At 51.4% G+C, this 17,659-nt stretch overlaps 1 protein-coding gene across 3 annotated transcripts in view; it reads right to left on the bottom strand.

The window, feature by feature from the left end:
• Positions 1–155: 155 nt before the first annotated feature.
• CREBBP (CREB binding protein) overlaps positions 156–17,659 on the bottom strand; it is a 62,773-nt gene continuing 45,269 nt past the window's right edge. For all 3 annotated transcript variants that reach the window (XM_053275925.1, XM_053275927.1, XM_053275928.1), the window contains 9 exons: positions 17,392–17,459; positions 12,158–12,308; positions 11,190–11,336; positions 10,662–10,775; positions 8,955–9,120; positions 8,191–8,358; positions 6,245–6,406; positions 5,554–5,835; positions 156–3,588 (listed from right to left, as the gene is read on the bottom strand). In XM_053275925.1, coding sequence (XP_053131900.1) covers positions 1,429–3,588; positions 5,554–5,835; positions 6,245–6,406; positions 8,191–8,358; positions 8,955–9,120; positions 10,662–10,775; positions 11,190–11,336; positions 12,158–12,308; positions 17,392–17,459 — 3,418 coding nt within the window. In that variant the 3' untranslated portion in view covers positions 156–1,428. The remainder of the gene's footprint in view (positions 3,589–5,553; positions 5,836–6,244; positions 6,407–8,190; positions 8,359–8,954; positions 9,121–10,661; positions 10,776–11,189; positions 11,337–12,157; positions 12,309–17,391; positions 17,460–17,659) is intronic.

The raw sequence follows: 17,659 nt of genomic DNA, 5'->3' as shown, positions 1-17,659 counted from the left end.
GAGGGACTCCTGTCCACTGTCTCATCCCATTTTCTGCACAGGGAACCCTCGAGCCGGCCCATCTTGCTAAGGCTTAAGGAAATTCACCTCAAATAGATTAACTCCAATTGGTGATCCTTCACTACATTAATGCATCTTTTAGAATTAAAAAAAGCCACAGTTAATAATTTATTCCAGTTAACTCTTGTGAATTAACATCTCAAAATAGTAACTTGAAGAGAAATCGAGGGCTGTTCCCCCCCCCCCATCCTTTTCCTAGGGTTGAAAGACACTGCCTGGCTGGATCCGTGTACTGAGTGAGTAGTTAGCTGTGTTTTACAAAGAACATGATCCAAAATATATATAAATAAATAAAAACCTTAAACATTCTTACATGGATTTTAAAGAACAGAATACATGTTAAAAACTTCCGTAATTTATATCACTTTTAAGCAATACTTTATATACAATGGAAAAAGACATGCATAGTCCAAATACAATGTTGAAAACAGCATTTTTCCTAACAAAAAATCCAAACACTACGAGTTAATACCATGTACATGAATTCAAGAAGGACCACCCTTTTTGTCTGTTGCACACAGTTTATTTACCAATATGCTAGAGAAGTAAGAAATGAGTTTGCTCTTCCCCCAGTTCTATACAGTGATTGAATCTTCTTGAATTTTTCATATTTATAGTAATTCTAGAGCTTCCATGATTTACACTATAATTGCTTTTCCTCATTTCAAGTTTCACATCAAAGAATTAAAGAAAAGAATATGCTTCTTCCCTATTAAAATGAGCACAGCCTAAGAGGAATCATCCCTAGTTTTGTTTGGAATCTAAAACCGGCTTTATCAGAGAAACAAAGCAGCGATCTGTATATCTGCAATATTTTGTGTGCGCGTACAGGCGCAAGAGTCAGTTCCAATCTTTTCCAGGGGTAATAATACTTCAGATATCTGCAGAGTTCAGTATAGAATAGGGGAAAAAATCCTGTTGCCACATGTCAGAAAGTTAGCAGGATACATCAGAATGTTGCATTATTTCAGGAAACAGTTTCTGAATGTTATTTCTCTTGTTAAACGCAAATGCTTAGTCTCGAAAGTACAAATAAAAATATGAATAAAATGGACTTGTTTTCCCCTTTAAAAAAGCAAAGTCAACAGTAACAACAAAACTAAAACCCAAGAAAAGCAACCCCACAACACCACCAAGGAAAGGAAGGAGAAAAAAAGAAAAAGAAAAGAAAGAGATACCCCAGATTTTATCCACACCGGGTTGGCGTTAACAAAAAATATATATATTCTTTGTATTTTTTTTTAAACAGCAATTCATCCTTCCACGGGCGTCAAGAAGAACCAGTCCCACCGCGGGCTGCACTCCAGCTAGAGGTCTGCGTTTTCAGTCCAAGAGGTCCAGGGGCGCCACCGCCACACCCCCACAATGCTACAAGCCCTCCACAAACTTCTCGAGCGTGTCTCCTCCTGTAGTGTCGCCAACCAGGGACAATTCGCTGGGCAACACGTTTCTGTTGGGGGGGTTGAGCTGGGGGAGCATTGCACTCTGTTCCGGGTTGCCCAAGTGTCCCTGATCCATGGAGCTAGCCATGGTCGCCGCCAGGCCCGGGTGCGGGGAGCCAGTCTGCGGCGAGGCGTGGTGAGGGGAGGGCTGGGGCTGTATCCGGGGGGACGGGCTGGAATGTGGCGGCTGGGACTGGGGCCGGGGTGACTGGACCGGCGCTGGCGAGCGCACCTGGCTGCCGAGGGAGGCCGCGATCTGCTGGCCGGGGAGGTGAGGCGCCGGGGGCTGTCCTGAGAGCAGGTGCGGCTGGGGGCTCATGGGGTTGGGCTGGCCCGGCGGGGAGCCCAGCTGCTGCTTCATCTGCTGCTGCTGCTGCTGCTGCTGCAGGATCCGCTGCTGCAGGGCCTGCTGGAGGTTGGGGCTGCCGTCCGCCGCGATGCCCGGCTGCCCCATCGGGTTCAGCTGTCCGATCTGAGCCAGCTGGCCCATCGCCCCCGCCTGGATGGAGAGATGCTGCTGCTGGAGGCGCTGTTGCTGCTGCTGCTGCTGCATGGCCTGCGAGTAGCCGCCCAGGCCCGGGGGCTGCGGGAACTGATTGTGGCCGGCCAGCCCGGCCCCTCCCTGCTGCTGCTGCTGCTGCAGCAACTGCCGCCTCAAGATCTCCTTGTACTGGCTCATGTTGGCCATGCCCGGGTTGTGGGCCGGGTTCATGAGATTGAGGGCTTGGCCCTGCGCGTTGAGGCCCCCCATGCCTGGCTGCGGGGGAGGGCCCCCTGGCCGCTGGCCGCCCGCCAGATTCTGCAAGCCGGGCTGGGCGTGCAGGCCTGCGGGCGGGGGCGGCGGCTGCTGCAGGGCCGCCGGGGGCTGGAGGCTGGCCTGGGGCTGCAGGCCAGGCTGGCTGGCGACGTACTTGGCTGTTCTCTGCTTGATAAAAGCGGCCATGAGCTGGGGGTTGGATTTCAGGATGTTGAGCACCTGCTGCTGCTGCTGCGGGGAGCTGGGGGATTTCAAGGTCCGCAGCAACTCCTGCAGCGCGTTGGGCGGGATGTTGCGGGCAGGCGGCTGGGCGCCGGGCAGCCGGGGCCCCGCGACCGCTTGCTGGGCGGGCATGGGCATGACCGGCCGGGGCATGCCGGGCGGCAGAGGCGGCGGCTGGGCCATGGGGGCCGCCTGCCACGGGCCGGGCTGCACGCTGGGCATCACTGGGCCGCTCGGCCGGGCGACATTCAGGCCCACCTGCTGCATGGGGTTCACCGTGCCGACAGCCGGGCTCACCAGGCCCGGACGGACAGGCGGCAGGCCGTTGCTGCTGACCCTGTAGAGCTGCTGCTGCTGCTGCTGTTGCTGCTGCTGGGCAGCCTCGATCTCGATCTTCCGGGCGGCTTCCACGGCTCCCGGGGGAGGCTGGGCGGGCGGCGGGGGGGCGGCCACCTGGGCAGCGGGCTTGCCGCCGGCAATGGGCGGCGGCGGCGGGGGAGGCTGAGTCCTTGTCACGCTCGGGAAGCCGGCGGGGGGCATGCTGGCGGGGGAGGGCTGGGGGGGCGGCTGCGGGGTCTGCGGGGTGCTGGGCTGCTGCGTGGGGGTCCCCGGTGTGGCTGAGGTAGGAGAGGGCAGGCTCTGCTGCGGCACGGTGCGGGTGGTCATGGTGGCCATCCGGCGGCGCATCAGCTGCGCCTGCTGCAGGCGGTGCTGGATCTGCTGCTGGCGCAGCTTGTGTTTGATGTTGAGGCAGAAGGGGACGGGGCACTTGTTCTCTTGGCAGTGCTTGGCGTGGTAGCAGCAGAGGGCGATCAGCTGCTTGCAGACCGGGCAGCCCCCGTTGGTCTTGCGCTTGCAGCCCTTGGTGTGCTGCACCACCCGCTTCATCTTCTGGCAGGAGGGCAGCGAGCAGTTGGCGTTGCGGCACTGGCAGGCGTGCACCAGGGACTGGATGCAGCGCTGGATGCTGAGGCGGCGCGACTCCTGGGGGCTCTTCGACTGCTGCTCGCCTTGGCTGTGGCTGTCGTCGTCCAGGCCCAGGCCCCACTTCACCATCTTGTGCTCGTGGCTCTTGGCGTTGTAGCAGTTGATGCAGAGGTCGTAGTCCTGGAAAGCCAAGGACAGGCAGGAGTCAGGCGGCAACCGCCACCGGCCCTCTCCATCCCCAGCACAACATCCCTCCAGTGGCTGCTGTATCTTTGGTTTACCTTCTAGATTGGCCAGTGTGTGTGTGTGTGTGTGTGTGTGTGTGTGTGTGTGTGTGTATGTATATGTGTACACACACACACACACACTAATTGGCTATTAAATAAATATGTGGCTATTACATTGGCTATTAAATAAATAAATGGCTATTAAATAAATATAATTTATTTAATAGATTTCTATACCGCCCCAAATGCAAGTTCATATATACATATGTTCATATATACATATGTACATGTATATGTATATGTAAACTGCTTCGGTAACTTCTGTTGAAAAGCGGTATATAAATCTTCGTCCTATCTGTATTCCCTCCTTTCGCGGCCACACACTGAAGCAGCGCAACATTCTCAGGCTGGGCCACGCAGCAGCTTGGGGGCTGGCTTGGCCCATGGGCGTGCCCATCGCCCCTCTACCACCCACAGAGGTAGCTAGCCTGGCCTGCTGCTCAGGCCTGCCATTAGAACGGAACCATCCCTGACCATCAATCAGGAGAAACACTTCCTGCAGGGAATACACTGCCCAGTTACCAACACCACACTAGAGGGAAGCAAAGGAGGACCACGACCCTCCCTCAAGGACAGGAAATATCCAGAGACATTCCTTAGCAAAAGATCCTGATCGATGCTACTTCTAGGCAGAAGGCTGCTCTCTCTGGGACTGGGTATTTTGACGACATCACTCTGATCACCCACTTCATCAGCTTCCCTGGCTCCCAGTAGACTTTTGGGCCCAATTCAGTGCGGGTTTAAAGCCCCAAACAGCTTCGGGACCAGGGGACCTGGGAGAGCGCCATGCCCCTCCCTATACCTAGAGATCTTCTTCAGAGGTCCTGCTCCAAGTACACCCACCAAATGAGATGAGGCAGTGGCTACTAGGGAGAGGGCCTTTTCGGTGGTGGCATCCTGTCTCTGGAATAGCCTCCCCAATGAGGCTCGGCTGGCACCATCACTTTGTTCTTTTAGATGCCGGCTGGAGAACTTCATGTGCACCCAGGCCTTTGAAAAACGCTTTTGTATTTTATCAAAATTTCACTTGTTGCAGTGTGCTTCTAACGGTATGCTTTTATTCAACTGTTTTCTTGTTTCACATTGTGAGTTGCCCAGAAAAAAAACTTTTATGGGTCAGCTAACAAATAAAGTAGTTATCTAAAAATGCTCTGTCATTTCCCTGCCTCTTCAAGAGGTCCACATGAGACAGCCTGGGGGGCAAGGGGGAGGCCATTCCCTCACAGGGCTGGGGCACTGCAGAGCTCTCTCCTTCCTGCACAGTGAAATTCAGGGGGGCTTCTCGTGACTGCCAAGCGGTCTGGAAGAGGGGGAAATGTCCTGCGTTCCTGGCAGGTGTGATGTTTGAAGCTGCCCAGGTCTGGTTCCCGAGATTCTCCACCCTACGGTTTAACTTCCACCCCCCAAGATCCGCAAGTCAGGCAGAGAATCTCATGAGAATCTTGGGCAGAATGTGCAGGAACGGCTTGAGACAACACAACTGCCGGGAGTGGATGTGCTTGCGTCCACACACACACCCCCAGTTTCCTCACTTCCAGACTGGCTGGTGGTCATGGGAAGCTGCCCATAGCCTCTTCCGGGCTGGAATGGGTCTATATGGGCCCCGGTCACAGAGCTGAGCTCTACCTTGCAGTTCATTCACTACTTTCACACTTTGTCCAGCAAGCACCCCAAGACGTAAGTTTTGGGCAGTATAAAAATAAAATAAAATAAAATAAAAATAAAATAAAATAATAATAATAAAATAAAATAGTAAGTAAGTGTGGGATGGCCGGGGGAGAGAGAGAAACCAAACCCCCAAAGCCATCCCCTCCTGGTTGGACAGGGCCACAGAGGAGCTCCCGAGCGGGGCGCCTACCTCGCAGACGGTGCAGTGCCACCTGGTTTCCACATGGTGTTTACACTCATTGCAGGTGTAGACGAAGCGGTCTTGCCCTTGGGTGTGCAGCTCCACCAGCATGCACAGCGTGGACCACTTGGAGCGCCGCAGCGAAGAGAACTCCCAGTGCTTGTCCCGGGCCAGCGTGAGGAAAGCATCCCGGCCGTCCATCAGATCGCAGCTCAGCAACGGGTCGGGGTCCACGATGGGGGGCAGGGTGTTGATGACGGGGCCGGCGTGCAAGTGGATGACAAAGAAGACCTGCGGGCACAGGAGCAGAGTGGCCAGGGTTATTTCTTCATCCCCGGGGACATTTTGAGACCACCCCGCATAAAAACCAATCTCAAGGCAGCTTACAAAACATCTAACACCATATAGGACTATAAAACAGTGATACCGTTAAAATATGAATGCTGGGATACAAAAATAAGCAGACACAACAACAGGACCATAAAATACAGAGCAGCACAAAGGCCCGCTTGACCAGCTGATCCAGAGAGCCCAGCCAGCGGGCAAGGGGCCTGCAAAGGCCCTGCTGGGGCCCAGCCCTTCGACCGCCTCTCTTGCTGGACTCTGGAGATGCCGCCGGGCCAGCCAGGCAGGCCCCTCGGAGGCAGAGGCGGCTCGCCCGGCTTCTCCCAAGGGGGGGAAAGGCCCTTTCCAATGGTACCTCCTTATGCTTTTCCATGGTGGCGTAGAGCTTCTGAGACAAGTCGTTGGAGACGCTGGGCATGGTGGGCTTCTTCTTGTTGGCTCTGCTGATGCTGCTCTTGTTCTTGTTGGTCTTCTTGTTGTTCTTCTTCTTGGCGTTCTTGCTGTCCCCCTGGCTCCCCTGTCAAGGCACCAGACAAAGTGCTCAACACGGCAGCCCCCGGCCCGCAGAGCCACCACCTGGTTGCCGGGCACTGGAGGTCTTGGGAAGGATCCCTCCGCTTGGCATCACGCACAGACCTCTTCAGAGCTGGGGGCTGCCAAGGGGCCCGGGCACGGCCCTCTCTCCCAAGGAAGTCCGTTGCCAATGGCCACCCTGGACAGCACACAGCCCCGCCAACTGCTAGTCTCCCAGTGAGGCCTCCGGACCAAGCCAGAGGGCTCGCCACTTCTTGCCACAGGCAAGCTTGAGGTGCAGAGACGGCAGCTAGCAGCCTGCAGGGCTCAGTCCAGCTCCCCTGCCCAGCAGAGCGGTCAGCTGGCCTCACAAGGCTCCCTCCCCTCTCCCGCAATCAGATTTCTTGGAAGAGCTCAAGAGGAAGGAAAAGATGAGCCACCCAACTCAGCAGAACCTCCGTCTCCCTGAGATTTCTGCTCTGACCATTTTTGGCGGACATGGGCTGCCAGCCCAAAAATGGTCTCTCCCCCCCACACCCGCTGCCACATCGTGCCAGGCATCTACAACCAAGCAGAAGCTAAGGAAGCCCCACGCCCCGCTTCTTCTGGGAAAGGCAGGCACAGAGTTTGTTCCTTTGGCCACTGCTCTACTCAGATGCTTTGGGTGCCCCCCGCCAAGCAGGGGCACAAGGAAACCCCACCTCCCCTGAGAAAGGGAGGGCGCAGGCCTTGCCTGTCGCTTGGCCCAGCAGCAGCAGGCCACCCTTCCCAGCTCCCCAGTGGCTTGCTTGACCTGGTCCTGGCCAACGAGGCCCCCTAGCAGGCGGGACAGCCAAGGCTCAGCCTGCACCTGGGCAGCACAGCGGCCAAGCCAGCTTCAGCCTCCCTCTCACCCCACAACCAAGGGACGACCCTCGCTCTTCTTGCTCACCAGCAGGCAGCCGCCCACTCACCATGGCAAGCCAAGTGAGCGGGAAGGGGGGGCAGCCTGCTCTCCTTGCCCCCTTCCTCCAAGGGGTGTGCACGGGAGAAAGGGCTGCTCCTCCTGGCCAAAACACTGTCTTCCTCAGTTGCCGCCCCAGGCAACCACTAGGGATGTGCACAAACCTGTTCAGAGTTTGACAGGCCTCCAAACAGGTTCAAACACTGGCCGGTTTGACGAGTTCAACAGCAGGCGTGGGAGAACTTTACGGGCGGGTGAGGGTGCACACACCCCTTCCCCCGCTTTCCCCCCGCTGACCCTGACTGGGAAACCAGCCCGGCGGGGTGGCAGCATGCCTCCATGTCACCCTGCCCACTCTTTGGACCGGAAGTAGGCAGAAGTAGGTTGGACGCGTGCATGCGTACGCCACGTTCACGCCTGCGCCCGCCAGGTGCATACCAACATGGACCCGCGTGTGAGCTCCCTTCTGCCTACTTGTGGTCTGAAGAGCGGAGGGGGCAGAAGGGAGGTATGCTGCCGCCCCGCCGGACCAGTTTTCCAGCCAGCGCTGACAGGGGTGGGAGTGGTAAGGGCACCCTTTAAGTGCGCCCTTAAAGTATTCACACCCCCGCCATCGAACCAGCCCCTGCCGGTTACATACACATCCCTAGCAAGCACAGGGGAGGGAAGAGACCAACATGTGCCCAGGAGAAGATACACCCCTGCTCCCTGGTCAATCTGCTCCCACTCTTATTGAGCGGCGGGGCGGGAGGGGGGGAGAATGCCACTAGCGGGGGGGGGCAGGTAGATTGTGCCTCCAGTCCCGACTCCAAGCAGCCCACCAAAGCTCTCGGGATTGTAGCCACCTCAGTGGTTTCGCTGGCCGCTGTGCTCTCTTCCTTCTTCCTCTCCTCCTCCTCTTGTTCCAGCTCCTTGATGCTTTCTTCAAGCACGTTCGGCCAAAAGTCACCTTCAAAGTAAGGCAGTTCCTTGGCACTTGTCAGCCTGTCCTCCGTGGCTTGTTTGAAGATGTCCTGGGAAGGAACCACATTTTCCACATTAGGCCCAGCGGCACTAAACAGCCCACTGTGTTCTCTCGTGGCAACATGTGGGCACCTGCATTCAGAGTGGGACCTTCCTGATTCCACCTGCTTAGCAAAGGGGACAATTCATGCTTGCTGCCACAAGACCAGCTCTCCTCCATCCCTGTGACTTGCCAAGCTGCCTCAAGACATTCCCATCAAAGCTTTGGCTTTTAATTGGCCTTTAAAAACTCGCCTTTGCCTATCCAAAATTAAAAGCAACACACATTTGCAGGTTGAGGCTAAGGCCCAGAAACAATGCGCAATCTGCTTCCAGGACTCAAGCAGCCCCAAGAACAGATTTATCTTTTCTAGTGGGCAAGATGACACAGCAGCCTTCTGTCACTTCGTCAAGCAACACATCTTTTCTTTTCTTTTTAACTTCTGACTTTGACCTTCAACCCCCATCTCCCTACTCCCCACCCAAAAGGAACACACACTTCCAATTTACGTCAGATATACAGGAACACACACACACACACACACACACACACACACACACACACACACACACACACAGCACAGCCCCCATCCAGAGTGACTCTCACCTTGTAGTCATGAATGATCCTCTCCGCAAACGCCTTGTCCAGCATCTTTTTGTACCATTCCTGCAGGCGCTTGGGCTTGGGGATTTTCTGATCAGGAGGGTGGCAGTGGAAGATGTAGTCGTCACCCTCACTCGGTGGGCAGGCCCAGATATGGCCGGTCACATACCTGCGTGCACGCAAAAGCACCCCAGCTAAACACAACCCTAGCCAGATTTGAAACGAGTGCAAAGAGAGGTGCAAAGAGAGATGCAACTGTTCCCAGCCCGCGGTTTTGGCTAGCTCAGGAGGCAGAATGCCAAACAGCCACACAACAGAGAGACATTCAACATGACCCCTCCAGTGCTGGGGGTGCATGTTGCAAATCCATCTCCAGTGTTTCTCAAGGGCCCGTCACCCAGGGATCTGAACGGGTCTTTGGGCCTAAGCAGTAGTGGCTGCCATCCCGGCCCCCTCTCCAAAGGGACCATGAAATGCGGGTGGTGAGCCTTCCCTCCAACCATTCATTTAAGGCAGGGGTTCCCCACCTGCGGACCTCCAAATGTTAAAACTACAATGCCCATCATCCTCAGCCACAATCAACTGTAGCTGGGGATGATGGGAGTTGTAGTTCAGCCACAGCTGGAGTACCACCGGTTGGGAACCCCTGATTTATTTATTTATTTATTATTTTATTTATTGTTAGATTTCTATACCGCCTCTCGCTAAAAACAACCCCAAGGCGGTTTACAAAAGCTAAACACATAATAAAAACGAATTTAAAATATTTAGCTAAAAATATAAAAACAATCCCAATACTAAAATATAGAATATAGAAAAACTACACATGGATGATTTAAGAGAATAAAGGGCAAGTCCACTTGCCTCCCCAGAGCAAACCGGTTCGTGATGAGATAGTTACCGAATTTCTCTTTGGGAGGACACGTGCAACCACCCAGCCACTGTCCCAGGCCTGCTGAAGTCGTCCCCTCCCACAAAGCCACCATCACGTGCTCAACCACTCCCCTGCGTTTTGCAGTCCAAGCAGGAGGCTGATCCAAGACCCAGGTGGGCAGCCTTCAAGCTTGGAAGGGCACAAGTCCTGCTATCTTGCATTAACACCCGATTACGATTTCTCAAAGTTTCATGCTTAGGGCCACAGAAGCAGTCTTGATTTTCACAGCTCTATCCCACCTCCCCGCCCCACCCCCCAAACAGCTCAGAGTGACATTTTAACCACATGCCACCTTGAGAGGGAAGTTACGCTGAGCAAGTGTGTGGCCCCTGCTAACGGAGCAAAGAGACACTTTTTCAAGTGGTGATTCCTTTCTATTTAGCAGGGGGAGAGCAACTGGCCCTATCCAACCCCTCCCCCTCCAGTGGCTGTTGCTGGTATCTTCCTTATGTTTCTTTTTAGATTGTGAGCCCTTTGGGAACAGGCAAGCATCCTATTTATGTACAATTTATTCTATGTAAACCACTTTGAGAACTTTGGTTGAAGAGCATTATATATAGGTATTCTTCATAGTAGTCACAGTCATAGCTGCCCATGCTTTCTCTTCCATCTGTGCAGGGAAAATATCATGCGTGGCCCTGAAGGACATTTCAAGGAATGCAACTGAATAAATGCAAACTGTCGTCTCCCTGTCAGACCCCTCCTTATTGGAGCGATATAGTTAGGCAAAGCTCCCAGAATGCTCAGGAGCAAAGATGCTCCATTAACATACTCACCCCAGTTTCTTGACGTATTCCAGATACCCAATAAGGATTTCATGATAAACAGCCGTCCGGAGGCATCGTGGCCGGAAGAAATGGATACTATCTAAGTAGGAGATGTACACACGCCTATGAGAAAGGGTGGAAAGAGAATCGACAGCTAGGCAGGAGGTTTTAGAATTTGTTTCTTAGAATGATGCAGCTGTCCCCAACAAAGAGAGACCCTAGCATTTCTCTCTGGAGAGGGACACTGCTTCCTGGGTCCCAAACGACATCTGAATGCAAGCACGCAATTTTACACCAGCTTCATATATGTTTACAGAGCAGAAACTGTCCGGAGGCCTCTGAGGCACAATTTTGGACCTCCGAGAAAAACCACTAGAGAAAAGGGTAAGAATGGAAGCAAAAGGGAGAGACAGAAAGAAGAAGAATTGCACAAGAAAGAAAATTGTCATGGAAAATTGCAGTGAATTTAAAAAAGGAGGAGAGATGAAATGGCCTAAGCTGCAAGAAACACGGCACTGGAATCCCAGAGATGCATACCTAGTGTTGGGGGGCGGACAATCCCACCCATACTCTTGCACGTGCATGCCAAAGAAACACACGTCCACACCGTCGATCTCTTCAAAAGCGAAGAGAGCCTTTGTTCGGTAGGGGAAGGACTCAGACATCTCGCGTGAATCTACAAACCTGTAGGAAACAAACAACAGTCACTACAGCTTCTTATTAAAACACCTTAAACTGGCACTCTTGACAGGGGCACAAACAGCAACAGAACGTCTATTATTCTCCAAGAAACCTTGACACCACTGAGCTAGGAACATAGGAAGCTGCCATAAACTGAGTCAGGCCATTGGTCCATCTTGCTCAGTGTTGTCTACACAGACTGGCAGCGGCTTCTCCAGGGTTACAGGCAAGAATCTCAGAGATGCCAGGGAAGGAACTTGGAACCTAGATGCTTTTCCCAGGGGGCTCCATCCCCGAGGGGAATATCTTACAGTGCTCACACTTCTAGTCTCCCTTCTGTATGTAACCGGGGAGGACCCTGCTTAGCAAAAGGGACAAGTCATGCTTGCTACCACAAGACCAGCTCTCCTCTCAGTTACGAGTAGAAGTGGAAAAGCAAAATAGCCATTCAAAAATGCCAGTCTCCTTACAATGGCATGTGTAAATGGCCAAAGCCTTAGTCTGGGGTCACATGGCTATCCTTGGGAAAAGACATGAGCGAAGCTGGCCAGACTCTCTCCTTTAACACAAAGCGCCCCCCATTGACTAAGAAGGATCCTCTCCCACAAAGCCAACGGAGCTGAAGGGGACACCATTCTGAAAGCGTTTCTCAAGCAAACAACTGTTCCAGCTGCTGGTCTGCTGTCATGCAAACAAGCAGCAGCAAAGGCCTCTGCTCCCCAACACAAAAGCCCACTTTGAGATTCCAGGAACAGAAAGTACGAGGAATATGTCCAAGCGACGACAACCGATTTCACGGGACACCTGAAGACGACAAAACCAACCTGGATTTCATTCCCGGCTTGACTTCCACTGTTTTATCTGAACTGGCTACAACCCGTACAAAGACCTCCCCAGCTTCTGGATGGCTCTGACGCCGCAAAAATTTGTTGACTCTGTCTTCCAAGTGGTTTCCTAAGCGGGTGGTCTGTAACCCTAAGGGGGGAGAAAAGTGGAAAGAATGAGTTGTAGAGTGACATCAGGGGGACACGGAAAGAGCTGTCTCCACTCCCCCTAGGAGCATTGTTCCGACAGAAGAGCAGCCCTGCTGGATCAGGCCTTGCCCAACATCCTGTTTCCAACAGTAGCCAACCAGACGCCTCTGGGAAGCTCCCCAGAAGGAGATGAAGGCAGACCCCTCCAGCCTTCAGGGCCGTGTCATGTCTGAAGGCAGCATGACAAGCAGCCATTGGCAGACCTGTTCTCCATAAAAGTGTCTAATTCATTTTAAAATCTAAGCTAGTAGCAATCACCACTGTGGCATAAAATTCAATAGATTAGTTACACGGTCGGTGAAGGAGTATTTCAACCCCTGGTTCTCATGTTATTAAGACAGTCAGAAAAACTGATCTCTGTTCACTTTCTCCACACCATACATGGTTCGTTATAAGCCTCAGACACATCTAAACTAAAAATGCCCAATGAATTTCCTTGTAAGGGAAACGCTGCAGCCCCCTGATTGTTCTGGTGGACCCTGTCTGTACCTTTCCCAACTCCACAATATGCAGTGACCAGAATTATGTAGAGTCTTTTGCCACAGCATAGATTTACACAAGGACACTGTAATATTGGCAGTTTCATTCTTTTATCCTTTTTCTAATGAACCCTAGCCTAGAATTTGCCCTTCTCCCATGGCTGCTTGGCACTGGTCTGATGTTCTCACCTAGCTATCCTAATATCTCTCTCCTGCTTAACCAGGCTCAGCTCTCACAAGTATACAGCGGTAATTTGGATATTTTGCCCTAATGTGCTTCACTTTATACTTATTTACACTGAACCATATTTGCCATTGTGTTGCCCACTTGCACAGCTTGGAGTTCTTCCTAATCAGTTTTGGTTTTCACTACCCTGAACAGTTTGGTATCATCTGCAAACGTGGCCACCTTGCTGTTTACCCCTAACTCCAGATCATTTATGAGCCTGTTGAAAAGCACTAGTCTTAATACAGATCCTTGGTGGGGGTGGCACGTTTGACTTCCCTCCATTTTGACAACTGTCCATTTATTCCTATTCTTGGCTTCCTCTGTAAGCAGCTAGCAATCCACAAAAGGAACTGTCCACTTGTCCTGCAACTGCCAAGTTTACTCAAGAACCTTTGGTGAGAGAGTTTTGCTAAAACCTTTTGAAAATTCAAAATATACCATTTCAACTGGATCAGCTCTTCCACATACATACTTGTTGACATTCCCAGACAACTCCAAGAGGATAGTGAGGCAAGACCCACCTTTGCAGAAACCATGCTGGTTCTCCTCCAGCAAAGCTGGTTGTTCTATATGTTTAATCATTCATTTTATCTTTAATTATGCTTTCTACTAATTTACCCGGGACACATGTAGTAAGCTTGTAATTTTCTGGATCCCTCCAGACTCCTTCTGAAAAACCAGTGTGCTTGCCAACCACATTCCTTCACACTGACACTGAACTTTAAAATAAATCTAAGACTGAAATTTTAGGCATGCTTGTTTGGAAGCAAGCCCCTCTAGTGAATGTAGAGGGACTTGCTTCCAAGTCAAGACGGTTGCTTCCATTAGTCAAGATGCAAGCCGGCTTAGAAAAACGGAGCCAATATCCATCCATCATCTGCACAAGGATAAAAGAGAAAGCTGTTGCTAGCAACATGAAGCGCATGAGCTACAACACTACATACTGCAAGATGTCTCCTAAGAAGTCCAGCTTGTGGCCTTCTCTATCTGCTGGAGAAGAAGCTACACGTGTCCTGATTTGTGATTGAGAGGCCTCAACCACCACTGAATTGGGTGTGGGGTGCTTTTGGAGAAACTTCCCTGCCAATTTATCTTCTGTGTGCACATGGTAAAAGCTCTCTAGACACTCTGTCGGTTGTGGTAGAGAGGATGGTTTGTGCCAAGCAAGATTTCGCAATGTCCAAAAGCGCCACATGCAGTGGCAATGAGATAGGCACGTGTGTGTCTGCGTCTATGAGTCCAAAGCAGGGATCAAGGTCTGCCTTATTCTGCTAGTTAAGTTGTATGCCTAGCAAGGATGCCATGCAGGACAAGTCGTGGGAATAGAGCTTGTGATCCTCTGAAGGGGAAACTGACTTCAGGTCTACCCATTCGTCATTAGGGGATGAACCCAAGGAAAGTGTTTCAGTAGAGAGAACGTCATCTGTCACTGCACCTTCCTCCGCACCCTCCTCTTCCTTCTCCTCAGCTGACTCGGGGTCAAATCTGGGCTAGGTTTTCAGTGAGTTGAGACCTGAGTTGGGCTCTGTACCCTGTCCTCCGGTTTGGCAGGAACAGGGGTGATGGAAGGAGGAGCCAAAGCTGAGACTTGAGGTGGTTTACATGAAGGAGGCGGCTGTCGTGTAGGCACCAGATGTCCAGAGGAAGTGGAGGCCTTGCTTGGCGGGTCTCAGGTGATCAAGAACGGGATTGAGGGGTGGGTGGTAGTCCTCCCAGTCAGACTGCCCTCGATACTGAGGGTGACAGGTAGCTCTCAGTTCGCGGTCTGGCCAGTGGGGATATAAGTCCTTGAATGTGACCTCTAGAGCTGAAGACAGGGATCGAGCCTGGTCCGGGTCCGAACAGACCTCTTCTGCCTCATCGGTTTGAACTTGTCAAGGTCAAAGACCAGGTCCAGGTCCTCCGGGATCATATGGGAGTCCACTGAGTGTGAAGAGGCCTGTCCCAACTGAATAGTGGAACCACGCCCTTGGATGTGGCAGAAGGATCCAATGGGTTTTTTCTTCTTCTTAAGGCGTGAGGCAGGATCTGCCAATGAAGATCTCTTTTGTGCTTTCTGTGTGGCCAAAGTAGGATCAGTCTGAGGAGGACACTCCTTTTTTGGAAGGATCTGCTGAGCAATCGATACCAAGGCGTTTGGTACCGAGGTCGAGTCCAAATGAGCCATAGGCGAGCTGGTCTTGTGGTAGCAAGCATAGTCAAGCATGGTCTTGTGGTAGCAAGCATGGTCTTGTGGTAGCAAGCATGAATTGTCCCCATAGCTAAGCAGGGTCTGCCCTGGTTGCATATGAATGGGAGACGATGTGTGAGCACTGCAAGATATTCCCCTCAGGGGATGAAGCCACTCTGGGAAGAGCAGAAGGTTTCAAGTTACCTCCCTGGCTTCTCCAAGATAGGGCTGAGAGAGATTACTGCCTGCAACCTTGGAGAAGCCACTGCCAGTCTGTGAAGATAATACTGAGCTAGATAGACCAATGGTCTGACTCAGTATATGGCAGGTTCCTATGTTCCTATGTTCTTCGAAGTCGTGCTGAGACCTGATTGTTTAGCCGGAGGAGGTGCCAAAGGTGCAGAGGCTGCTATGGAGCTTGGGTTTTGAGTTGGGGCCTCCAACCCAGTGCATTTTAGCAACTTTGGAGGCAGGCAGGGCCTGTTCCCAAAGCCCAGATTGGAGCCTGGCGGCCTGGTTTTTGCAGGCTTGCTTCATGAGGTTAGAGCAGTGGGCACAAGTCTCTACTACATGCTCTTCTCCTAGGCAAAAAAGGCACAAGCTGTGGCCATCTATAGATGGTAATTTGGTGACACAGTGGGTGCACTTCTTAAAAGGTGACCGTCACCTCTTTCGGAGCCATATGAAAAGGGAAGGCCCGAAGAGGACACTCCCCGGGTGGGGAGGGAGCAGGGGGGAAATAAACGATAAAGCAGAAAAACACCATGCACAATATGCAAAACGATAAAGCAGAAAAAAACTGGAAAGGAAAAGAGAACTAAAAGGGAACAAATGGAAGACGTAACTACGGTTTTTTAAAAAGAAGCAGCAGCTTGGAGCGCTCTGAAGAGGTGTCGATCTGTCCGCGGACAAAGAAAGACCGAGGAGGGAGAGGCTGGCGCAGCTGTATAGAGGAGAGGGGGCGGGGCTCCCACCAGAATTTTAACACGCTTGGAATGTTCCAAATTGGAGTCTCTGCACAGGTGCAAGCCCATAGGTGTACGGCACAGACAACCACGGTGAAGAAGATAAAATGACTCTCCTGCCACTATTAGTAACCCCTCATTTTAGCCCACAACAAGCTGGTGCTAGCCCACCTGCCTATATACATATACCTACGTTAATTGAGTGTGTCCTGTAAAGTCCAACTCAGTTTTTGTAAAGCTTCATTGGTGACCAGTCCGGTGACAATTTTAATTTAATCAACAACAACTAAACTGGCTGCTGCCTTACAAGAAAGACTGATCACTGGATCAAACGAGAGATTGCTTTCTGGTTGTCGTGTTCTTAATTCCTTTCCTAGTCATTCTTTACCCAGAATGTGCTTTTTTCACAGCCGCTAGACACTGTGTCCACCACAATCCCAAGATCTCTTGCCTGGGCAGCCAATGCCACTTTGGACCCAACCAGTTGCATATGTGAGGGTAGGACCCTCAATAATTTATCAACAAGTTAAATAGCACTGGTCCCAAGACAGATCCTTGGGAGACACCCCTTCCTCCTCACTTCCTTCCATGGTGAGAATCCTCTGTTGATTCACCCTCTGCTCCCTGTTCTATAACCAGTTACTGATCCATAAGAGGGCTCTTATTCTAAGATTATGCAGGAGCCTTTAGTGAGGGAAGTGTAAAAACGTTTTCTAATTATTATTATTATTTATTTGATTTCTATACTGCCTTTCCAAAAATGGCTCAGGGTAGTTTAAACAGAGAAATAACAAATAAATAAGATGGATCTCTGTCCCCAAAGGGCTCACAATCTAATATCTAAGCATCAGTACAATTTGGAGGTCTAGTTTACTCACATTATTGAGTCGTCCAGTCGATGCAATTATGTCTAACACTGGGGCAAAGCATTCCCTTAATTGTGACAACGTATACCCTTAAAAGAGGGGGAAAGGATGTGTTTGAGAATTGTAATCCAGATACAAAGTGGAAAGTGGTGCAAACTTGAAGACGTTTTCCCCAAATTATATAAATCACAGAAGGGTTCAGCTAAAAGTGAATTACCAAAGGCTAGTTGGAAAAGAAAACAGGGAAAACAGGACACGTGTAGAACCTATTTTAAAATCACATTAAAATCACAAGGAAAGAGGTCATCCACTTACTTTTGGCACTGAATTTGTTCTCTTTGCGTGTTCGGCCAGTTTTCTTTAAGCAGTTGTCACACACAAAGCTGAAAACACAACCAAGAGTTGGTCGATGAGAATTTGCTTGGACACCACCATCAAGTTGGGAACTCTACAAAAAATTAACACACCCCTTTGCGCTCTAAGAATGATAACTTCTACTCAGCGATGATCACACTGTCTAATATCAGGGAGCTACAGTCTCACCCTAAACAGGACATATACCCCCCAACATTTCTTCTTCCTG

Source organism: Hemicordylus capensis, chromosome 13 (genome assembly GCF_027244095.1).
Source record: "Hemicordylus capensis ecotype Gifberg chromosome 13, rHemCap1.1.pri, whole genome shotgun sequence".
Classification (NCBI taxonomy): domain Eukaryota; kingdom Metazoa; phylum Chordata; class Lepidosauria; order Squamata; family Cordylidae; genus Hemicordylus; species Hemicordylus capensis.
The sequence above is the reverse complement of the archived record's forward strand: the minus strand, read 5'-3'. Positions and strand labels throughout refer to the sequence as shown.